Source organism: Enoplosus armatus, chromosome 15, assembly GCF_043641665.1.
Source record: "Enoplosus armatus isolate fEnoArm2 chromosome 15, fEnoArm2.hap1, whole genome shotgun sequence".
NCBI lineage: Eukaryota > Metazoa > Chordata > Actinopteri > Centrarchiformes > Enoplosidae > Enoplosus > Enoplosus armatus.
The window spans coordinates 10,633,238-10,658,948 of NC_092194.1; the positions used below are offsets into that span (position 1 = coordinate 10,633,238).

The 25,711-nt window shown below is 40.9% G+C and overlaps 1 protein-coding gene across 1 annotated transcript; it reads left to right on the forward strand.

Moving 5' to 3' along the window:
• Window positions 1-23,486: 23,486 nt before the first annotated feature.
• Window positions 23,487-25,447, forward strand: six6a (SIX homeobox 6a). The gene is made up of 2 exons (XM_070920291.1): window positions 23,487-24,058; window positions 25,282-25,447. The coding sequence occupies exons 1-2, from the start codon at window positions 23,487-23,489 to the stop codon at window positions 25,445-25,447; spliced, it is 738 nt and encodes a 245-aa protein (XP_070776392.1).
• The last annotated feature ends 264 nt before the right edge of the window (window positions 25,448-25,711 follow it).

Consider the following 25,711-nt stretch of genomic DNA (forward strand, 5'->3'; position numbering starts at 1 on the left):
GCCTGGAAGGTTTAGGATTAATGTCAGCTCTAGCCAGCAGGTCAGCACTGTTGTGGTTCAGATACATGACTGATTGATCAGTGGTGGCGGGAAGCTGGGGAATTTGTTGACAGCTACCCACTATCCCCACCGCTCTTATCCATATTTCATTGTGTGGAGAAAAAAACCCCTCTCTCAGAATAACTCGTCTGGCAAGTGGCTGACTAGTTGTGTGTCACAGCTACAGGGGATAGACAAAATAACTGAAACCCCTTTCAACACAACATGATGGTCTACAGTAAACCCATTTTGTTGATTCTAAGGTCTTGATTAAACTTGATTGACACTTTTTAGGTGATGGACCAGCAGTTCAGGCAGTCAGCCTCTATGTATGTTTCTTTGCATTGCCTTGAAAACTAAGTAAACAGACTTGTCAGACAGACCTGCATTAAAGGGCCAATTTGACACATCACAGCCTATTAACTCATCATGAGTAGTACAGCTTGTATAAAATGTTGTATAATGTGTTCTGTGGCTCTGATGGAGCTTTCCAAAGTCTGATGATGGTTTTTATAGTCTAACAAAAGATGCTTTCCAGGAACATAATGGAAAATCTAGGATCCAGTGTTTTCAGCCCTGTCATGTCTGTTTATACATTACTGAATTGGTTTCCCAATTACATTGTGCTTACAAACGAATGTTCTTTGAATGAATGAAGTGTTAGATTCATGTACCACACTGAGGTTGCAGGGTGGGCATACAAAGTGCATCACTTTGACTCCAGAGGCCAGAGTCCTGTGTGTGGTTAGGTTTAGACAACAAATGCACGTAGGTGAGGGAAAGGTGGTGTGTTTGGTTAATGTTGATAATTGCGTTATGACTGTGATCTTTCCCTAAACAAGTGCTTAAACAAGTGCTGTGAGTGGCTAAACATAACTGTTAAAAAGTTTGATAATACTGGAGTCACTATGAGCGGGTATTGTATTGCAAGATCTGATATTTTGGCGGAAAACAAATGAAATATGTTGTCAGTGAACATTTTACTGATATGTTCAGTTTCAACATGTTATGTCATTATGTTAATAGAAAACATGTTGCATCATGTTTCCTTCAATATGTATTTGCTGTTGATGATGAAATGACTTGTATATAAATGTAATTTCTTGGAGACAGGGTTGGTGTCAGGGTATCTCATCCTCTGCTGCTTTAATTTTGGTCTTTCGTAAGTCCCCCAACTTTTTGGAAGTGCGATATTAAAATCACTGGAATAGCCCTTTAAATCTGAAAAAGTCCTGTTTATTAATATGTCTTGCTTGCAGCTCCCCGTGTCATGGTGATTTACACCGGACTTGCTGGTTCATGCATCAGATGCTTAGCAACTCTGACTGAAAGACACTTAATGTTGCATTTACTTAACCAGAAAGCACAGCCTCATAAAATGACCATTGAGGTCTCAACAAAGCCCTGCCGAATGTAGACACACGTGAATGAGATGGAATTCAGTTTTGTCTACAAGACATAGGTTAAATACTACATAATAAGGTTTTCTCAGATGTTATTTGTCGACGGTTAGACACTGCTAAAGGTGTACAGTATTTCTTCAATACCTTTGTCGCTGTCATCTGTCAATCCATACCAGCAATTTTCTTCATTGCTCTGTTTGTCTAAGACCAACTATTGTCCTTTACTGTGGAAATGTATTGACTGATAGCAAATTGTTTTTCTTTTGTACCTCCACAGCCTTTTCTCGTTTCCAGCATGCTTTCTTGTCTGTCATTGGGCTGCGGTGAGATGGAAATGTTCATGACTGTCTGTAGGTGTCTTGTCATCGTTCCGTCTTCAGTGTGCTCTCAACCTTAATTACTTTTTTCTTTCTTTGTCACAAGGCGTTGGTCTCTTTTTTTTCTGTACTGATCTGTCTTTTTCATATTTTCTGCATGCTGTCTGGCATCTGGTAGCATGCAGCCCATGGGTGATTGAATCATTCCTCCTGCATGCCGTCACTTCACTTCATCTGTATCTGTAAACTTCACTTCATCTGCATCCTGCTCTTCTCCTCCCCAGGACCCAGACATCCTCTTCTTCCGTGGTTTCAGCTAAAAACAAGAACTAATCAGAGGATGTCAAGCGAGCAATTTGTTGCCTCGTATTTGTCCATCACCATAATTAAGTATCTGCTCTCACTTCATCATTTATTGAATGTGGTTTTCATCCGGGTACACATCTGATATGCCCAACTAGACATTCTCCAAATAGTTTTACCCATTTTAACTTATTTACACCTGTCTTGGCCATCGCATAACATCATTCCAAACAGTGGCTTAAATACTAATTTAAATACATATAAGACACTATGCAGGGGTGGGAATTTATCTAGTCCTCTATCGTGTGGCTCATTTGATCTGATCATGCAATGGTTAAATTAGCAGCCAGATAGACAATCATCAATCTAACAGTATGTGATTCTTTACACCTCAGTAAAGCAGCAGACTGAGAAAGGCTCAGGATAGTGTAGTTATAAAGGTGCCCAGACTTCAGTTACTTTATAACTGCTTTAGGCCACTTTCTAAGTCATTTGTTTTTAGTCTCCATTTCAAATTCTGTGTCCAGCATTAACTTATTAGCTGATGGGATAAATACATTTTTGATGAATTTAGGTAATATTTTGGTCCCACACTAGCCATATCGTAACGTTTCCTGCAAAGTAGACATAAGAGTTAAAGACTGTGTTATTTGATATGGTGTAAAGATAAAGAAAGGACAGTGCAGAGGCCCGAGGCTCAAATGGAGGCAGTTGAGTTGTACAAACCTGTGAAATTCACCACAACTTAAAGGAAATGAAAGAAGACAAGCATCATCATTGCCGACTAGAATTAGGGAAATGACACCTGCAGCAAAAGACTTGCCCCATGAGGGGACTCGCACTCACACCTCAAATAATCCACAAAATATTTTATATATTTAAATCCCCAAATTCAGTGTATGGAGGGACATTTTACTCTGGCTCGAAAAAACCCCCCACTTTCTCAAAGGTATCTCGCCAGTTGTGTCTTCTTTTGCACTTCCTCACAAGGTGCCTTTGTTTCTGATCAGATCAGAGTAGGTGTAAATTCCCATCCCTTTACACCCTACACCAGAATCAGTAAATCCCATTTCAAAGTAGCCAAGCCAGTAAATGCAGTTGTAACAGTAATGTTTGGTGTGACTCTCCATAGCGGCAGTGTTAACTATAGCAGCTATGTTTCCCACTGTTGAAAAATCAATATCTTTCCTCCATGACAGTGAATCCAATCTCCACGTGTATGACTTTTTTGACATCAGGCTGAGGCCATTTAAAAACTCTTTGTAATCACGTTACATGACGGTGATACATGATGAAGGCCTTGAGCTTACTTTTTCAAAGTCCCTCCATCCATGCTGCCTGTATGTTTGACTCAAGAGGAATCAAGTGGGTTGTGGTCCTCAGTTTTTCCTGGTCCATCGCACAACTCCGCCGTGCTTTATGTCATTTACTGACCTCACCTCATGACTCTTCACTGAATAGTCTGTGGTGAACAATGGTGCTGAGCTAAGTTGCTGGCTCTAAGGCTGGATCTCCCCAGAAGTGAACAGGTAGCGGGTATTTTTTATTCCTGCTGTATGACCACAGATTATTTAACCAACACAGCCTACGGGGTCAGCACTTACAAGTCCAAAAGTTAACACTGAACTGTACTGTATACATCTCCAGGCCATGTTTGTGCCCTGAGGGACTGAGAGGAACATTGTATCTTGAGTAAGATAACGTTATTCTGTGTTAAATGTTTGTCCACGAATAAAACCTTGAACGCATCTGCCGCTGGATTGTTGTGTTATGTGAAGGCCATTGTAAGCATTTATAGCCGTGTGTTTTAGGTCAACAGCGAATTAAGACGAGCTGACATTTCATCATTCAAGTGACATCTAAGGGTTAAGTGCCTTCAGTGTCTTTACCTCTGTCATTATCTACCACCATGTTTCTCTCCTTACACATTCTCATATAACACATTGCAATTAGCTTACACTAAATAAAGCAGAATACAAGAATGGAAAAGGTCAGGAACTGAGCAGCCTGTCTACAACGCTTTTCTGAATGAATATACATGTATGTTTTCATTGTGCATAAGTGCTGAGTGAATAATAGGCAACACTAAATGTCAGCCTTGAAGAATGTCTGCTGCTTATGAGTGAGCTAAATTGTTTTCTAGTTCATTAAGGTCTAAAGGGCTTATTTGAATTTATATGTACAAACTATATGTATGTATTCTCACAGCCAGCACATACACAACAACAAAGCACATCATTTGTGTCTTATCTGATTTTTATTACAGTACTACAAATCATCACATTTGTCAGGTAAGAACTGAACTGTTACACCTATTTAGTCATGTTTTGGCTCCGTTTTTTTAAGTTAAAATATTTTGGGCAGGATTTTGATTTTCAATTTCTTTCCAATTAAAAAAAGTGCATTATTTCATACCAAAGAGTAAATACAGTTTATTTTGTGAGATCAGCCTCTAGTGATACCAGAAAATGAAAAATCATTTGTTGAACTTCACCAGCTCCATAGTGTGAGATCAAGACATATTTAAAGCCACAGTTTTCTTTATCAGAAGATTGCATGTACAGTATATCATCATGTCTGAATGGCAAGGTCAGAGGACGGTTGTAGTTTTTTTACAGCTGAACTTTTCGGCCTTGTAATAACACTGAGCAACAGCATCATGGAGAGAAGGGTTGTATGAGCGATATTCATTTAGTAGGAAATGTACCTTCACTTTTGTCTTTTTGTTATATGTTCTTACGTTATATCCTCCTTGCACAAAGACTTTGATATAGTAGAAATAACTTGTCTTTTGAACTGTATGTCTTTAGGCAAACAAGAAGCTCAATACTTAACTACAAAAGCAAATATTGTACATGTCTCTGTAGTCTGTGTGGGTTATTTGAACACACAACTCTCTTTGTGAATGACATTCATCCACTTTAGCATTACTATACTGTGCAGATATACTGCTGTGGGAAAGTGTTATTTTGTTTCATTGGTTAAATAAGAGAAAGAAACCTGACATCTGCATGATTCTAAATTTTATTTTGATTGGTTTTATACTTGTTCCTTAATTGCATCCAGCTGAATCCAACTCATTTCACGCTCGTCACAAGATGAGCTGTTTTGCAAACAAAGCCTGACAGGAAATTATTATTGCATGTTTTAAAATCTGGTCCCCAAGGTTGAAACAGAATATTCAATTTGTTAGAGTTTGTTAAATTTCATATTAAATTAAATAAATAAAAACACAAACAAAAGGTGCAGAGTAAAAGGTGTGACATATCAATACAGAGAAGTAATTGTATTTGCACATGTGTTACCACAAAACTTTGACTGTGTGAGTATTTTATGTATATAGTCACATGATTTTATCAGAATTTAGGTTTTACTGTTTAACAAATGGCTCTGGAAACGTCTCTCAAATGTAAATTGAAGAGTTTGGATGTGGTTGTGAACCTGCTAAGGGAAGCATACTGACAGAGCACGACTTGGGCGGCCTGTGTTGGCAAGAAATTCAGCACCATTCAGCCACCCGCCACACAGCACAAACAGCCCTTTTTCCCTCTGCAGCAGTAGCAGTCATTGAGGCATCTTATGACTTTCCTGCCCAAACTGGGAATTATTTTTCTGTTTGTGAATGACGATCACTCTAATTTGGCCACAAGTTTTTGGGGGGGGTTTTTGTGAAAGGGTTTCCTCATTCACTGCTATCCATGTGAGGAAACTACTATTTTGGGACCGTGCCTCAGTTGTATAAAGCCACACATGTCATTGCTCTGTCTGAGCCTTATACACAAACACAATTCATCAACAGGTGTGGGAGGAAATGTTTTTTTTTCCCTCTACAGAAGGATGTTACGTTTGGAGTGTGTGGGGTAAGTGTGAGAGAACAAAAGTCGCTGGCAAGGGGCATTCACCCTGCAGGAGGATTTCCTCGCTCAGCAGAGGAAAGAAGAGAGGGAAGCCTTGATACAGCTGTTTGTGCAGAAGCGTTTATACAGCTGAATTAAATGCACTTGTTTGCTCTTAAATACATATTTAATTTGACATTGATCGGTAAAGCTTCAAGTCACGTGTAAGAGAATAATCTGTTTGAATTAACCCTTGTATTTAATATTCACCTTCACAGCCTGTTTTCATGTAGTAAGAAATCTACAGATGGAGAATAATGTTTGTCGATTTTGCCATTTCTTTCAACAGCACTCAGCCCATTGTAGTCTGCATCTTAAAGGGTACAAAACTTTTATGATGAATGGTGGCCACAGAAGCAGAAAGTGTTAAAGTACTATATGGACTGAAAACTCTTAAAATGTACTTTGAGGAAAGATTTAAAGCAGTTTTGCTTGCTAAGGTGTGACATGAATTGGGGAGGAAGATAATGGGGAAGGCAGATGAAGCCATATTAGTGGTATGTTGATTTGTAATGGTTTTTCTTTAATCTCTTTGATACCTTTCATTTGAGAGTTGGGATGCTTGGCCTTGCCATCTGCAATATTTTATATATATTTTTTTCCAACATCATGCTTCAATCCACTTGAAGGATGTTTTATGTAAAATATGCTTTTTGTACCCTGGAAAGACATTTAATCAAGATTAACCTTGGTATTTTAGTAGCCAGTGGTCTAGCTTTGTGAGGTTTCATAATGGAAGACAATTAAGCACTAGGCTACTTTCAGTGCTGAGGATCTGCTCTTGTGGAAAAAAAACATGTATTTATAGCAAGATTTTTTTGGCAGGTTTTTAAAGGACTTGCAGGCGGAAAGTTCTTTTTTTTCCCTCTGGGTTTAAGAATGTTGAATAACCCGACCTATAGCCTGTAAGTTGACTTTTCTGCTGCATTTAAGATTTCATAACGTTTGCTTTGTAGCCTATTAGAAAAAAGAATAATGTTCTAATAATAAAACATGTTCTCAGCTTTAATAGAACATAAAGTTATTTTGTCAGAAAGTATTTAATAAATAGCTTAATGCAGACCCCCTTTTCCAGGAACTGGAGGGATTGTTAATGATAACAAGGTCAGTGGTGATTAATGATTAAACTATTTGTTCATTTAGATTTAGATGATTATTTATTATTTATTTTTTTTACCAATAAACAGAACTTCATATTGTAATTTTTTCTGTCCCAGCAACATGCTCCATGCTCAGCAAAAACAAAGAAACATACAGGGACTCTAACTTCGTCCAATAAAATGATGTCTGTTTTTGTCCAGAATACTTCACCTTTTTTTGGAAATACTTTAATCAGTACTTGTAGCAGACATTAGCCTGCTGAAATGTGGCAGCAGGGGAGCACTGCTCTTGTGAATGTTCATTCATGGTTTTCAGAGCATGGCAGACTCGAGTATCCTCACATTTGTCCACTAAGAAAGTGCAGAGAAAATAGTTTTCCTGGGTGGTCCCACTCATTAATACACTCCGCACTTCTTGATTTACGGCTCACAGTTCAACTGCTGCCAATTAACGTGAAAACACGTAAAAAAAAAAGAAAAAAAAAAAGAAGAAGAAGAAGGGAAGTACAGAGAGGGGGAGGAGGCCGCTGAGTTTCCTCCACAAAACTGAGCCAGGATGAACCTGCCCTCCACATCAAGGTAGGACATCAGAAACTATTAAAAACTTTCAAAGCAGGGCTATGTACCTTAGCATGTTGCTAGCATGTAGCTCCTTGACATGTAAGCTAATTTATGGCTAATGCTATGACTTTAGCTCTGGTTAGGCCTGCTTGAGCTGCTGTAAGCAAGTTAGAGTGACGTCTTGAATTGTATTGTTCTGTTTTAATGGCATGACAACATTTTTGGGGCACTGTATAATATATTTACTATATTTTAATTCGGTTACTTGTTGAGAAGAAAAGTACAAAACAGGTAACAGGTAGGCCTAAGTTTGGCTAGCTTAATTGTTCATTCGCTCTTTTAATAAAACAACGCAGGTATAAAGGCCAACAAATGTCGTTGCGAGCACTTTACTGTTTTTAAATCAAATTGGCCTTTTAAAAAACATGACATTCTCCAGCTTCGCTCTATATTTCGTTTGATTTAATTTCTAAATGAATGTATTTGTGCTGAAACGCCAGTGTGTGTGTTTCTGTATCAAAACGGATCCCGACAGCAGTTATTTTTGTGTGTGTTAAAATACTGAATTATAACTAATAAATTCAAGAAGGTCATATGTAAATAAAAACATCTTACCATGGCTTGGTAATTGCATACGCCAGCTATAGAAAAGTTTTATTTTTCTTATTAAGCAATACAGTTTGATAGATTTGAGTTGCATTCAGGTGCTGGTGTCCTTTCAGTTTCATGTGCTGCATTTCAAGGTTGCAATAAAGCCATCTTTGTAAATGTCATCAAAATAAAACACGTACAGCCATTTTATTTTTCACTTTTGCACCAAGTTACTCTGAAGACAGAAATCCACTGAAAACGCACACTAATTAACTCCACACCAGCACCTTAAGGACAATCTGAGAGGAAGTCATTAAATACTAAAACAAACTACTATAAAGTTATTTGTTTAATCTTATGTTGACTTAATGTAAGCCATTTGAGAGTAGAGCGACAGCAACATGTCTAAATGTGGACAGAGTTTATCACATTACTTCTTGTAACCTAGTACTGACTTAACACATCAGATGATCACATTATTGTTTGTTACTGAGGCTGGAAGTTTATCTATCTGCACTTGCCGCTGTTTTATATCTCAGTGCTGTGTGTCAGTGTCTGTAAAGTGATTATTTTGTTTTTTGTTTGCTTTCATCCCAGTAAAATCAGCAGCTTCCTGTTGAGGTCGTGCACTGTTGCATGGTACCCTGTGACCTTGTCAAAAGCAATCACTGTGGTAACACACGGCTATAGTTTTCCTCTCATTTTAAGACATAATCTCTTTAATTGGTGTCAAAGTTGGGGTCCTTATGGTGAAAGTCCTGAAAATACCCACACAGACAGACACGCTCACTTGTTGACACTTAAAAAAAAACAAATGAAACAAGGCCTCGTCAATGTGGTGCTGAAACTTGTTAATCTATAGTGTGTGTGTGTGTGTGTGGGGGGGGGGGGTGGTGTTACCACAGGCCCTCTAGCCACTCCAGTCTGACAGGATCCTTCAACTTAAGTCAGTCCCATCCGACCCCTCACACTATTCAACCGTTCCTCTTTACACCTGCTCAGTCCCAATAAGGCAGACCAAGTTGGGATGACAGAGAAGATTTAATCTCACAGTTCTTACACCTTGAGGCAGAAATTTATCTCATCATGGTGTGTGAAACCCCCTTGTTCATTTGGTTGGGTCCTAATAAATGTAGGGCCGCAACTACCATTTATTTTTCATTATTGATTCATCTACCAATTTTCTTTCCTAGATTGACAGATTAATCGTTTAGTATACAAAAAAAGTCAGACAATAGTGAAAAATGCCTGTTATAATTTCCCAGAGCTCAAGGTGACTGCTTCAAATTGCTTGTTTGTTTGTTTTTTTTCTGACCATCTGTCCAAAACCCAATGTTATTCAATTACAATGATACAAAATGAAGAAAATCAGCAAATTCTCACCTTGGAGAAGCAGGAACCAGAGAATGTCTGGCATTTTCGCTTGAAAAATTATGAAAAATTAATCATCAAACGCACTGCTGTTCCATCGACAAATCGATGAATCAGCTGCTCGTTTATGGTGATATGAAGATATATACTGTGAGATGATATAGATGATTTTGTTATACTTTCTACCAAGGTAGTTATCCTTTTAATATCTCTGGCAATTCTTTTTTTGTTGAAACTGTCTTAGAAAGGCGATGATTCAACTTTAGGATAATTTTTGAGGATGTAGTCATTACTTTATGCTGAGAGGTGTTTCTAATATTAAGCCTGCCCTCACTGATTTAAATGCAGTGGACAAAATATTGGAAACACATTTCACACAATTCAATTCAACAGCCTCACAAACTGCAGCCTTCAAAAGGACCATAAATTTCAATCAACACCTCTCTAAAACAGTTTCACGTAATAACATTCTTGAAGATAGGATTTAATGCAGGGGTGTTGTATTAACCTGCAGTTTTAGCTTAGTGTTTATTGCTCTATACAATTGGATATATATTGATAGAATTTATTTTATCCATATCATCCATTTCAAATAATCAGATTTAAATGAAGATAATCAGGTCAGCAGTGGAATAGCAGGCGAATGTTTAGCACTGTCTGATTATGAAAGCATGCAGGAGGATGTTATCACAATCCGTATGCAGATTCAAAACCGTGAGCCAGGATCATGAATGATTCTGCCGTTGCACCTGCAGAAAAATGGTGTTGCTGTTTGTTATGGGTCGACCGTCCATCCAGCCCTCCTAAACAGAAGCCTTAAGAATACATGTGAATATCACTGAGCAGATGTCAACCCTGTTTTCATCTCACTTGTGACCTCTCAGCAGACTCACGCTTTATCAAGGGGTTTCTGTCGGATGACAGTGAAAATGGGACCTCGACTTAAACCAATTAAATCACTGAATAGATGGCCATAGGTAGGGTGACAGGAATCCTAGAGGGATTCAAAGACACATCTGCTTCTGACATAAATCATACGTAACATGAAAAAAATCACCAAAGAAACATGACATTAACATTATAAAATAAAGGTACTGCAAACCTTTTTTTTTTTTACAATACAAGATTTGGCATAGTGCAACCTTCTCAAACAACAGTTAAACCAATTGGTTTTCAGCTTTGAGTTGTTTAAGTTTTCTCTTTTCCAGGCGTAGACGTTCACCTGAATGCTCCTCACCTTTGCCAAGGGTGAGCAGCGAGGAGAAAAAGGAAAAAGCCAGATGAATGTGGAAAACGTACGTTAATAAAACAGGAAATTGGAGGCTAAAAAGTGCAAATAATCACTGGATGTGAATGTGTCTATTGAAGCACTCTTTTGGGTGCTAGCCCGATGCTCCCACTAATGGTCTGTTTCACTGAAGTAGCACCAGGAATGCTAACCTTCTCAATGCTTCGCAACTCAGGGCAAGCATGGCAGCAGTCCCATTTGTGTATGTGTGTGCATCTGTGTGTTCCTGGCTGTCATTATCCTTTCCCTCATTCTAGCATACTCTCCCATCCTGTAATGAACAGGGTCTACATATTTATGTTTTTGCCAGAGAACACTTGAAACACAAGAGGGGTTAAAGTAAAGAGTGGGGAGGTCTTTGGACCATTTTCAATATTTCCCCCCTCTGTGCCCCATAGGGCAAGTGAGGGGTTGCTTCTTTACAATAATCAGGTGACCAGAGGAAAATAGTGTGGCCTTAACAAGCCCAAATTAAAAAAGAACATCATTTTCATTATGCAGTCAAACACAATTACAAGCAAATGTTTTCTCTGTGGAGCTGCCCCTGCTTTCAGGGTCTTTGTCCCTCGCTCCTTAGTGTGTGCAGAGAAAGGCCCCGGTGGTCAATGGGCAGCTGAGTGGCGTGTTCAGCGGAGGCCCACATCCTTAGCCCCCAGCGCAGAATGTGTTTTGTTAGAAGAGCAGCCATACATTCTGAGCAGATTTGTTGAATTAGAGAGCGCAGCGGGAGATGGGGAAGCGGGGGGTAAGTGATGGGAAGGACTTGTTGCTAGGTGACTGACATACAACTGCAGCATGCCAGTTTTCAGAGCTTGGCACTCCTTGTCTGTTTTCCCTGTTTTCCCTTTTATTTTGTATTCTTCCTTATCACCCCACCTCCCCTACCCTCCCTGCTCCACCCTCCCATCAATTCACTTGTCTAGCCCTCCTTGTTGCTGAAGTGTAGATAATAAAATGAAGAGAAAATAGACAAAACAGGGTGAATCATGGAGGATTCTACAGTACACCTCTAGCACCTACTAAGAACCTAGTCATCAGCTTTTCAACTGCGTTGATACTTAAAAACCTTACTGCTGCTAAGTGTTGTGGGAAAAGAAAAATGCTTTTATGGGGAAAGTAAAGGTGGATTCCCTCTTTCTAATGTGCTAGTTAGTATAGAATCTGACATAAAGCATTAGCCTCATGGAGACACTTTGCGCTATCAGCAAAAAAAAAAAAAAGTATTTTCCTGGGGCTGGTAAGTGACACACAAGGACAGGCAGGATTTCTCTGAGCCCCCACCTCCCTGCAGGCTTTGCTGCTTGGGAGATTTGCCATTTCAAAAACTGATATTTTCAAATATAATCCAAGAGATACAGATCACCACGTATGTTTTTAAATTCTCACCTCTTTCATCAACATTCAGTCAATAATGAGAGCCAAAGTGAGAGTTATTTAGATGTTTCTGACAGACTCATTGAATTTTCCTGAGCCAACACTTCCTTCAGCTCTCTTCTCATTTGATGAGTGTGTTGTCTGTCTTATGACTGCCTGACTTAGCAGTCTGACCACTTACCCTGTCAACCCCGTCACCGCATGTCAAGCATCTCAGCCCCATGCAGCCACACTGGCCCTTTCAGAGGACCATCACCAGTCAGAAGTTAAGAGTAAGGTGGAGATTTAGAAAGAGGAGTTTAAGGTCCAAAGTGGACTCTAATTGCCATAAATATTTATATATACTGTCTAAAGGTGGTGGGATATTTTTCTGCTCTGTAGTAGACTGATTTAAGCTTCATAATCCAAAAGATTGATTGAACAGCAGTAGGTTTTACATTAAGGTTTACATGACAGAGGTGTCAGTATTGAGTCACAGTCACATGCATGAAAGGCGTGGTGCTTGATGTATTTTCGATTGTCATGTATAGGTATATGTGTGCAGCACGTCTGTCCTTGAGAGTATCAATAAATAAAAAGAAATGACTGCAGCTGCTGGTGCTACCGATTGTGGAGAGGCATTACCCGCCCACTTCGTCCCTCCGTTTGTCTGAAAATGTATTACACTTTCAGACTTTTTTTTTTCCCCTGTCATCTTTAAACATCACGTATTCATTCCATTCCAGCGTTGGGTGTAGAGATTCAGGGTCATCTGGTTTTTTGATTTTCCCCCTCGGTGTCGCGTTTATTTGAAGCTCTGTCTGAAGGTCAAAACCAAATACACCCAAACGAAAAAGCCATTGTTGAGCTGTTTCTCCACCTCGTGCCTCCCTATTCCTTTTCACCAAGAAAGCATCTTTCTTTCTTTGTGCTGCCAGAGGCTTATGAGACTATCAGGGCACACCTGTGCCCTGAGGAAAATTCCCCTGCTCTCTCTAAAGCTGTATTATTCAGCACAAGGCCATGACAGTCAGTGTTTCTAAAAGCATTTGGAAGGTCGTAAATGGTGATGCTAAAAACTGTCAGGAACCCACCAAGGTACAAAAAGAAGAAAGATACTGTATACAATAGCTTCCTTTTTATACGTGTTAAGCCAACAGATTGTCTGGAACAAGATATAGGCGTCACATTTGATAGTAAAACAACCGTGATGTAGTTTCCATAAGCTGAAGAGCTAGCTTGTGTTTTCCTGAAAAGATGATATATATTGTTTTTGATATTAATGAAGACACATTTTTAGTGACGTCTTTGGCTCATTTTTTTGATCAGCCTGTTAAGACGACAAGTGTCATGATTGTCTTCCTTTTTTTCATCGTAATTGTATAAACTATGATTTTCTGTTGTGAATATATTCTGTATACACGGCATCCGCCCTGGTAGAGGGATCCCTCCTCTGTTGCTCATACTGAGATTTCTTCCATTTTTTTCCTGTTAAAAGGGTTTTTTTGGGGAGGTTTTCCTCATTCGAATGGAGGGTCTAAGGACAGAGGGTGGTGTATGCTGTACAGATTGTAAAGCCCCCTGAGGCTAATTGTTATTTGTGATATTGGGCTGTATACATAAAATTGACATGACATGACATCATGACATGGTACATGTTTTATTTCCTAAAAAGACAAACATTACAAACACATAACAATATGTGATTACAGTCTCAGCCATTTGCTAAATTCAGTTTAATTCCATGTATAACGGAACAATATAACAATTATGAACAAATTGGAGGCGTTATTTTGTTGCCAGTTAAATATGGATATGTAATTAGACCAACATTAAAATGAGTCAGCATTACTAGTAATATCTGAGATATTTAATGAATAAAATATTTAAGCAATAATACTTTCTAGACTTAACCATTAATAATATATATTGTGATATAATAATAATAATAATTTGACTCCAACAACAGTTACAGTAGCGGCTTCCACTGTAAAGCTTAATTTCAGAGATTTTATATTTGTTAACAGGTTGCGTGTGTGTGTGGCAAAGAAAGAGCAACAGTAATTGATTAGCTCAGCTCGAAGCCTTCAGTATATGGACTTGTGTGTTTGAGCTGATTGGATTAGCAGCCACATCTCGTTGGCCGGGCTCCATACAACTTCCACTCTAAATGGGCATTAACACTGTCTCAGGTTTTACTGGCTCAGCCTCCCAGCTGCTGTCTGTGCAGATGTGCTTCCGTGTGCCAAACTATACAGATTTTAATGATGCTGGATGCTGATGAGACCACAAACAAGCTTGTTTCACACTCTTTACTCGGGAGTTCACTTTTTTACATTTAACTCCCTTTAATGATTGAATCCAACCTTTTTGTAGCTAATTTCAATATGTAATAATGTGTTTATTTCTTGGAACAACTGAAAATGAAAGTGTTAATTGCACCAAACTCTGCTGGGGCTGGTTTCAGCATCTGAATTAGCACTGCCATATCACCATCACCACAGCTGGCCTCACAGCCAGGACTTTTATTGATCACATTGTCTTCTTTTCTGTGATATTATTATTATTATTATTTTTGCCTCTCTAGAAAATCCACCGCTGACTTTGGTGTCTTAAAGCTTGCTCATTTACATTGACCCGAATCCCCGGCATGTCTGTTAAGTAGAATGATTTAATCATCCCTGGCAGGAGCACCCAGAGCACCCCTCTGCATACCCTCCAAACATGCATTTTTAATCAGTATATTAAGATGTCACATAACAGTCTGAGCTCATCACCAGTGCCGTAGGCCATAGCAGATATGGATTCAGCTGTTTAGAGTAGTATTAGACCCCGGCTGCTGGCTATGAGAGAGTAAGGATGTGTAAAATACCTATACCAGAACCATACCAAGAGCGACAATCCAGCTGCAGATAAAATGTAATCTCAGTCTTTTCAAAAGGTGTTGTAAGATGTTACATTTAGAAGAGCAGGGACCAGTGAGGAAATAATTTGATCTTCTCAAGGTCTCTGTAGTCTCCACAGGGTCTCGTCCTTGTGGCACAAGACTGCTGATGCCACACAGACTGCACTGAGAGGGCTGCGCGCAGATAAATATTTGAGTATGTGTGAGTGGCGAAAGTGAGATGACTCTCAGCCTGTCAGTTGTGTTTGGAGTCATGGCATCAAGCAAGGACCTGCTCAGTGACACCGGGTAACTTGAGCAATGACATGAACACATACACATATACTTTCTCTCTCTGTACTCCATCAGCCTCCCTCAACCCTCTCTGTGTATCACACACACACACACACACACACACACACACACACACACACACACACACACACACACACACACACACACACACACACACACACACAGATAGCCCTGTCAGCTAACTCCTGTCAGAGGCATCACCCTCTAGGTACAGTGGTGAGCTTTGTGCACACAGTGATCAGGCAGCTAGGCAGCTCGCCAGCTCTGCCTTCTCCTGCCTCTACCTAGACGACTCCCTTCATCCTAATGAGCTCTGTCAGAATGGCATTTGACATAAGCCATCAATAAAGCACAGCTGACAGACTTTAAGAGTCCGGAAATCCAGGATATCCCTGGCCTCTGCCCCTCGTAGTGGAAACAACTCCCAAATTCTGAATTGGTGCTCCATTTGAATTAGAAGGCAGATTATTAAATTAAAGTTTTGATCTCTTACAGGGCTAATGTATATCCTTGATATAATCCTTAATTCTCCTTGTCAAAAATACAATTTCCCCCAAATCTGTAAGCAGTTTTCACCCTGACGCAGTTGTTTTCTGCAGACTTTAAAGAGCTGCTTTAAATAGGACCCTGTGTTTGCAGATAAGGATTGTTGGTTTTATACCTTTTTATTCTGAACTGCTTTTAATGGATAAAAATGTGTGAGCTCCTTGATGAAAAAACAACAACCTTGCCAATGAAAACATCTCAGTTTTCAATAAACACTGAATGTAATTGTGCTGCATTGTATGCGGAGGCTCTTCTCAGAGCGAGCCATGCTGTAGGTCACAGATTGCTGCTCATCTGTGTTTGGCACTGATACAACAATTAGGTCGAGGAAACAATTCAGTTTTACAGAAACTAATGAAGTCTTTTTGATCCTTGCAGCAGACTATAGGAGAGTGTAATGCAGTGGTGAGTGTACCATTTACTATAAAGTAATTCTGAGCTCAGGGTGAAGTCACTGCGCTATGACGGGCTTGGTATGAATCATTTCCCCAAGCTAATGGACACAATTCAGGCTTTTGTTTTTATTTTTTTCCCTCTCTGTCAATTTGCCTGAATATGTCTGGGTAGTTATTAAAGGAATACATACAAATAAATACATGACATTAATCTTGCATGTCATATGTACGAGAAAGAAGTATTTGTAGCTGTTTTGTGTAGGTTTTTTTTTTTTTTTTTTAACATACAAGCTTGTTTTCTACTCGCATACAACACATAAAATTGCACACATCCTGAAAGGCTATGTGTAAAGGTCAACGTTGAAAAAGCTGCGATAGTGCAGACAAAAGAGCAAAGTCTGTTGCTAGAAGAGACATTTATTGACAGTCATCTCTGTGTGTGTGTGTGTGTGTGTGTGTGTGTTTTGTGTGTTGTGTTTTGTGTGTTGTGTGTTGTGTGTTGTGTGTTGTGTGTTGTGTGTGTGTGTTGTGTGTGTGTGTGTTGACTAGGAGGAGGAGAGGCTCTTAGACAATGTGAAGTGGAGGTGAGGCCCAGGCAGCAAGGCTGCGGCGTTGTGACCTGCGCCCTGACTCACGCATCATGTAGCTTCCTGGCGCCAGAGGACCTTCTGACCGTGATGAGTTTTGACTCCTGTCACCTTTGGGTGTCGTCAAGATCCTCTGACATGGACAGGATTTTTTTTTTTTTTTGGAGAGGGTGCTTTTCTGCAGCCTAAAATGCTCTACGGGTGACCACTATCCCCACCAGAGAGGAATAGAGAAGAGGAGGAAACCACCAGAAAACAGAAAGAGAGGTTTGCTCTTGTCACACACAAGCACAATAATTGGTAAACTATTCATAGAGGCATTCATAAACTCAGTTCGAAACTTTCTATGCACTGATATCATAATAGATGTGAAGATTATTATCTTTTGAGATGTTACGTAGAAACTTCTTTTCTATTGCAGGCCCGACGTATTGTAGTGTGTATTTGTGCGTGAATAAAATAGAAAAAGGGAGACGGGGATAGTGTGTGGGTGGCTACAGAGAAAGGTCTGAAGACCAAGCATTCAATCAACCCACCCGTTTTGACAGTTTGTCTGTAGCTGCGTCAATACAGTAGTCACTGAAAAGGTTTTTTTTTTATTTGTTAAATGTCTTCTCATACAGAACTCAGGTTTGACAACCGAACCATTGTGTTGGACATAATAAAAAACACTGATTTTGGACCGCTTGCATTCATTCACCGTTCCACTCAACGGTTGCAGTTCAATGTGACTGAACCAAGGCAGCTATTGAAAAGAAAAGCACACCACTGGATGCCAATTTCATGTATGTTTTTGTACGTGGAAAATCACTTACTGCGTTCAATTTCAATTTCAAGCATGCTGTATATGACCGTGTGTGAATAGAGGATTTACTGTTCCTAATTATTGCATTTTAGCTGCGAAATGCTGCCTCGCACACACAATCACTGTGTTGTGCAAGTGCTATAGGTGCTGCATGCATTTGTTCATTTGCAATTTCTTATTGCTCTTCCTCTGCCTCTTACACCAACACTCACAAACACAGGTAATATATAGTGGAGCTGTGTGCAACATGCACTCTCCCTAGTTTCATTTGGCCCTTTATCTGGCTAGAAAATTGACTGCATTCGAGAGTGGAATGGATGTAATAATTGCATGCACTCTATAACATGCTCCGTAAATGTGTTTTCAAAAAAAAACGAAGGGGAAAAAAAGGTTTTCATGGTATTCCTAATGGCTTTTTGCCATGGATTCGAGCATCACTCTCACCGTATTGTTTGTTTTGCGACAGCCAAACAGTAGTTCTCTCAGTTTCATTTGCGACCTGCGGAGAAGATGAAACATGGAGATTCTTGGAGATTCGATGTAGGATCTCCCTTTCATGCTGCAGGAGAATAGCAGGATTAATTGAAGCTACACTTACAGGCCACAGATGGTTGATAAACCCTGTCATAATAGCACAAAAGAGATATACCCAACAGAAAACCTTTGACCAAGGTGTAATGGCACTCCCGCTTTTGTATGATCTCACTTGTTTACATGATGCACTCATCTGTTAGTAAAAGTAAAAATCCTTTCACAGCAGCATTGAGAACGTGCCCTCAAGTGTAAACATCCAGCGCTGCTGTCAATCTCAGTGTTGAAATAGGCATTATGGAGTAACATATTCTGTACACCATGCTAGTGTGAATTGGCTTAGTGGACGTAAGGTCAAATATCATGTGCACTGATTATAATAACAGTGGTGTAGTATATGCCCTGTGAAACAAAAGCTTGGGGGAGGAGTATGTGTGTCAGGGTAGGGCTGTGTGTGTGTGTGTGTGTGTGTGTGTGTGTGTGTGTGTGTGTGTGTGTGTGTGTGTGTGTGTGTGTGTGTGGGGGTGGGGGTGGGGGTGTGTGTGGGTGTGGGTGTGTGGGCCCCCACACTGACTGCTGCAGTGTATTGGCTCTCCTCTATCCGTGTCAGCAGGGCTGTGTGACTGAACCGCACTGGATTACGTACACTGGGGGCCAATGGGTCAGTGGATAAGAAGTCTTCTCTGTTACCACAAATCCACAGATTAAACGCAGCGACGAGAGCTAGTGCTGCCCTGAGGGCAAATGGGTCTGAAAACACAACTCTCAGAGAGCTTTGGCATAACCCCCCTGTCACTGAGGCAACGTATGAGCGAAGTGACTTCTCTTTAAGTCCCACTGCATGAGCCTGGCCGGTAAATACATCCGGGTCATCCAGGGGTTAGGGGTAGTGTTGCTGACATGATATCTTAATTGGAAAGTTAATCCTGTGCCGGGACAGCTGACTCTAAGTTAAAACAGTCTGTTGTGCAGAGATAAGTCAACAAAACGTTGGAGTCGAGCAGGCAGCCTGTGAACATACACAGTGATGTTTGCATCCTCCATCTTTGCTAAGCAGAAGTGCCTACCCGCCCCAGGCAACTAACAGCATACATTAGCTTTGTGTGGCACTGTTTTACATCTCTGCCTGCCTCCTATTGATGCTGCTTAAGTGCTTTAAATAGGCTACACAGACAGATCAGAGGATATTTACAGTAACAGAGCATGTTAACACCAAGGTGATATTATGTGGTGTTTAGTGTGAGCACTCTTCGTGTGCTTGCATGCACCTTTACAAACATCTCTGGGCTTATGAGTATGAAGAGGAGCAGTGATGTAGGGGGTGGAGAGAGAAAGGTGCGGTAGGTCTGCATGGGGTAGTGGCAGGATGGCTGTTGGTGACAGGCTCTTGTAGCGTCTCGTCTGCTCCAGTGATCCTAGGGAATCTGGGTCATTTCCAGCCTGTTCACATGTAACTATTCCCCACTCCTTCCCTCCCTCTGCCCAGGGCAAGCTACGACCCAGCTACATGCTAATGATGACGCAAAGTAAATGTACTTGTCTCTTATTGTAAATTGGGAGGAAGCTGCAGCAGGGTGCACTACACCTCTGTGCTGCTGTATCAGTCCTCTCTCTTCGCCTTGCAGTCCTCTTTATGTTGCTGTTTGTCACTGAGCTGCTGCCCACCTTCAGAGACAAACGTTTATCAAGCTTTTTCTCTTTGGCGATAATCTCCTCAAACTGTTTAATGCGGTGAAAGGTCTGTTTCAATGTGCATAACGGCTACATAAGCTGCTGGTTGTGTTCATGAAGTGCTACCTCCATAGTTTTACAGTTGCTGTTGTAAAGTAGGTTTGATAGAATAACCTTTGTACATAATGATAAACAGGGATCTATTGTTATTTTACTTTAATTTGAAAGCTACTTAATATTTTTTAAGCTTAAAGTAAATTCTTGACCATTGAGTATGCAACATGTTACTCTTACTCACTTTAAAGTATTAAATTAAGAAACGTTATGCTCCTGTCTAACATCTGCAGAGGGCTGACAAAACCTGACAATATACACCTTAATGCAATCCAGTGCAGCAACCCTCCAACAAAGACTGGTGTTTTTCCTCTTATAATGGTTTTGTTTCGACTCTGTCAGGGAAATTACATGTCGTGATTTTTCAGAGTTGTGCTGGATTATATTATCAGGTGTTCCTGTTATTTTGTCCACCCTCTGTACCTCACCACTACGTCATCTGATGTCCCGACTCAGCATTCAGGGATTTACGTAGGGAGATGTGGTAACAACTATATGTACGCCCAAATAAATGAGGGAATCTTAATTAAGAAAAATCACAGAGATAAGAGCCATTTAAAAATCAGCAGGTCTAATATAAAAACCTACAGTGGCATCAAAATGTTTTTTGTCTGACGGAGGAGTGACTGCAGTGGGATCCATGAAACAAATAGACAAAAGAGGAAAAAAAATAGACGTGTTTGAATGAGATCCACTGTGTTGCTGTGCTGAATGTGCGGAGATATTGGTGTCAGGAGGCCTACTATCTCCTGACACAGTGACACAGGCCTGGACTCAGTGGGATACAGTAGAGCTTATACTTCTGCTGAGTCTGAGTAAATTTAAGAAGACATATACTATATATAATTTCATATGGGAGGTTAAATACAGACGAAATGAGGAAGGCTACCACCAGGCATGCAGCAATTAAAATAGTAGTAAGTGGATAAAAAAAGAAGCCTATTTTTCGGGGTTTCCGTAAGATTATTGTAGAACATCACCTGTTTATTATCGCAGCGATACTAAAACACGAATTCACTATGAGGACAAAAATCGTGTCCAAACCTATAAATGTTTTATCAGTGCCTATAAACTAGACGTGTTGCTTACAGAGCATAGTCTACAATTGTTATTTCCAGCCCTCCGTTTAAGAGATCCAAAAGTCGCCTATATTTTATTGATGCGCGCTTCCTAGAAAAAGAATTGCGGTCCTTGTAAATTTAGGTTGGGACGAGCAGCCTGCAGGGGATGAAATATTTACAGGAAGCTGAATATTTCAGACCAGCACCTTGTCAGTCGTCCTCGCAATTTACTTCCACTGCAGCGACTGAGGGAGGTCTTATCCTTTATTTACCAATATTTACCGGCTGGTGTAATAATATGGGGGAGTGAATGGGCGACCCCGATAGACCAGAATCGTCTTAATCTGCTCATAGTGGCCACTTCATTAGCAATTTCATTAAGGTGATGCGGCATATTTGTTTGTCAAAGCACAAACAAATAGACCCCATCCACATGAAGAGATCATATGCAAATTCCTGATTATTAATGTTTTTTTAATCTGTGATGATGATGCGGTCTCCAGTAAACCAGCAAGAGAATGAACAGCTTCCTGTGCAGAAGGCATTTCATAACCCCGCATCAAGAGTCTATAATTCATGCAAAAAGAGCCCGAAGGGGATTCAGCTCGAGTGTGTGCGTGCGTGCGTGCGCGTGCATAGGAGAGAGAGGCAGAGAGAGAGAGAGTGTGAGTGTGTGTGTGTGTGTGTGTGTGCATGTGTGTGTGTGGAGGGGAGGGGGGGGGGGTCTGTGAAAATAATATCAGGCTTTTCCGTCAGAATGAACTTTACTACTGTATCCAGCCATGAAATAATCTGACCCGACACTTCAAACCATCTGCGCTATCTATCCGCCCTCTTATTTACTAAATCAGCCTGTGCACAAAACGGAGTGTGTCTGATACTAAAGCCGAGTAGCCTGGCAGGGCCACGATCATACACAAATACAACGTTTCTCTCCTGCTATGTTGTACAGCCATCACAGCCTGGACGCAGCCCCCCTGCTCTGATGCTGTCGGCACTAATGCAGCCACACTGTAAATACAGGCAGATATAAGACACCGTATGAGCTCCAGTCTGCAGGGATCACACACACATAGACACACACAACTGCCAATATAACAGCAATCAATTAGCCTGTGTTTTCAAAAAGAGCATTTATTCATGCTCCGCATAAAAGAGCATGCATCATCATAACTTAGGCTCTGATATAATTTATTATGGTTAATAAATTATCACTTTTGTGAGGTTGAAAAATGCGGGAAGCCTCGACTAACTCTGTTCAAGGTTGCGAATCTGAGTTGGCTGCAAATTCGCAGTCCTGTTGAAATAAAGGCCACATTGACCCTTTAAAAAATTTTCTACAAATCAGCATCGATGTAAGGATATAAATGAGTATTAAACATAACGAATTATAATCTTATTTTTAAAAATGAAGGCATGCATTCACATTTTATAGAAACTTTTAGCTATATGGGCTTATAATCTAGGAATATTATAGGAGCATTATAGGCCTAATGAGATAGTAGATTAAAAAGACAGCCTGTCATAAGCGAGGTCACTATAGAAATCATACTGTGTAAATATGATATTGACTCAAATGTACTAATAATATTATCTGCTGATTTTTACCTCAGGGCAGTGCAGGGCAGCCTATAGTCAGCGGGGATGTGTCGTTTTGTTGTGTAAAGCCCGTTTCAAGAGCTCTGAAGGGAGACTGAGCTGAGCGTGTTTTCCTGCTTTGGCACTTCACTATATAGACTGAAGAGTCTGCCGCACAAAGGCAGAGGGTGTTTGGAAATCACGGCGGGGCAGCTAAACGTTTGAAGACGCGAAGCAAAAAAGGTCAAAATGTTTATATTATTTTTGAAAAGGGAGGTGCTGAGATCTCCTTTCCGCCTGATTGGCTGAACTTGACAGTGATTGACGTGCATCCATGGCAACCGGGCAGCCAATCTGCCAAGTCCAATAGGAAATCATCGGAGGGGGCTTGACTGTCTTTTTCTCCCCCCTTAAAAAATACATCTCGGCTCCGGATTTAATTCTTTCGTACTTTCAATCCCAACCTACCTTGAAAAATACATCGTGGCTCCGGCTTTAATTTTCTCGCACCTTCAGCCCTTTGCCTGCCAAGTTTGCCAAGCCTCGAGGATGCGGTAGCCGGCCCCCCCAAGCAGCATCGTTCCTCCTCCGCGGCGTTTGGTGTTTGCGTTTTTCACGGCTGCTCAGACGATTGGTTCGGTAACTTTGGGATTGCCTTGTTTTTTGGGGTGTCTTGGACTGCCTCGGCGCACGGAAAGAAGAAGCGGAGGACTCGACGCGGAGGAGAGAGAGAGAGAGGAGAAAGGAGGGGGAGAGGGAAACACAGGAGAAGCCTCCATGTTTCAGCTGCCCATCTTGAATTTCAGCCCCCAGCAGGTCGCCGGGGTCTGCGAGACTCTGGAGGAGAGCGGGGACATCGAGCGCCTCGGCCGCTTCCTCTGGTCGCTGCCCGTCGCGCCAGCGGCCTGCGAGGTCCTCAACAAAAACGAGTCGGTGCTGAGGGCCCGGGCCGTCGTCGCCTTCCACACCGGCAATTTCCGCGAACTTTACCACATCCTGGAGAACCACAAGTTCACCAAAGAGTCGCACACGAAGCTGCAGGCGCTGTGGCTCGAAGCGCACTACCAGGAGGCTGAGAAGCTGCGGGGACGCCCGCTGGGGCCGGTGGACAAATACAGGGTGCGGAAGAAGTTCCCCCTACCCAGAACCATATGGGATGGAGAGCAGAAAACCCACTGCTTCAAGGAGAGAACCCGGCACTTGTTAAGAGAATGGTATTTGCAGGATCCCTACCCGAACCCCAGTAAAAAGCGGGAGCTTGCACAGGCTACAGGACTTACACCCACACAAGTAGGAAACTGGTTCAAAAACCGCAGACAAAGAGACAGAGCAGCGGCTGCGAAGAACAGGTGAGCTACGTGCATCTCTCGGAGGGTTTCTGATCATGATATCTGCAGCAGAAAACGAATTATTTGGATATAGTAGAAAAGGAAAAACATCCTGCACCCTGACCCCATGTATGTACCATGTGATTTAAGAGTCATTCAGTTTAATACAAGAAAACAGGCCGTAACCCAGGCTGGTTGGAGCCATTCACTTCTGACATAATTTCTCTAGATATTAGATCCTCAATCATCCTGTAATCCTGAAATCAGAGGGATTTTTCGTTTGTAATAAATGCTGCTCGCAGTGTCTATAATGACATTATATTTTGAGGGGGTTGAAATGCAGAAACTGGCCAGTAGAGACAATAAATAAATACAATGTTTTCCTACAGCTTCCCCTGTGATTTTAGATCTTTGGGAGAACAGAGCTCTGGATACATGATTCTACTTTTGCTGAATAACATTAACATGAGGAGTGAGCTACATTTACACATTACATTTAGTTATTTTATGCTTATTTGATTGTTAGTGCCAACCGGCCAATGCAATTATAATGGTAGCTAATATCATAATATCTGATAATATCTAATGAAATGGAGTTTAATATATAATATAGTATAATTTACGATTGTAGCCAATCAGTCGAAAGGCCTATTACAGTGTGGGTCGAAGTCACACTGCTGTGTTGGTCATATTTAATACAGATAAAACAGCCCATAATTTCCCATTAGGTAGGTCTGCTTATAGTGAGAGGTATAATCGTAGTGAGATCTTGGTGTAAATGACTCAACGTTTGTAATGATCCTGTTATGTTGTAAATAACCGAGCTGTGGTAAAATCTACCATAACAGCCGATTTGTTTTTATGAGGGATGTTGTCGACCATGCACACCGCAACAACAACAAAAATGCCAGTTTTACGCAATTTGATGAAATATCCAAGTGAAAGGGGAAAAATCAAGCTAATGGGTTGAGATGGTACCATTTTTTTCACTCCTGTTTGTTTCAGGGATTTTTTAAAACGAAAAATACACAGCAGAAAAATACAAAATAAAATGACCCTCAGTTCAAGAACATCCTTGGAAGAAGCTGTTTTGCAACTAGACTATTTTCCCATCCAGTTTTTTTTTTTTTGTTCAAATTATTTTCAGAAAATTATAAATATAATTTAGTTTATACTAGAATAAACGCATTGCATTGTAGCGTTTATTTCATGTTGTGCCCCGTCTCTCCGTGTCTTCTGCCCAGGCTCCAGCAGCAGGTCTTGTCCGGCGGCTCGGTTCGCTCCCTGGCGGACGAGGACGGCACCGTGGACCGCCTGGGGAACTCGTCCAGTCCGGAGGCCAGTCTGTCGAGCAAAGCAGCCGCCTCGGCCATCTCCATCACCTCCAGCGACAGTGAATGTGACATCTGACGGGCAGAGCGGAGGGTGTTGATGAATTAGAGGGGGATCCGACTGAGAGACAATCTAATAAAACAAGTCATAGTGCCTGCGTTGAGTTAAAAACAAACACACACACACAAACTGAAATTTGACGGGTGCCAAAACATGAGGGGATCTGTGATCTGCGGCGGACTGCCCGTCCTTATCCTTTTAGGTCTACTTTTTTTTGTTTTTTGTTTGCGTTTTACCCACGTGTGGATAACTGAACTTTAATACGGACGAAACATATTTGAC

Coding starts and splice junctions, on each gene's coding strand:
- six6a (XM_070920291.1), top strand. CDS start 23,487: ATGTTTCAGCTGCCCATCTTGAATTTCAGCCCCCAGCAGGTCGCCGGG. Junction 24,059..25,281: donor GCAGCGGCTGCGAAGAACAG/GTGAGCTACGTG, acceptor TCTTCTGCCCAG/GCTCCAGCAGCAGGTCTTGT.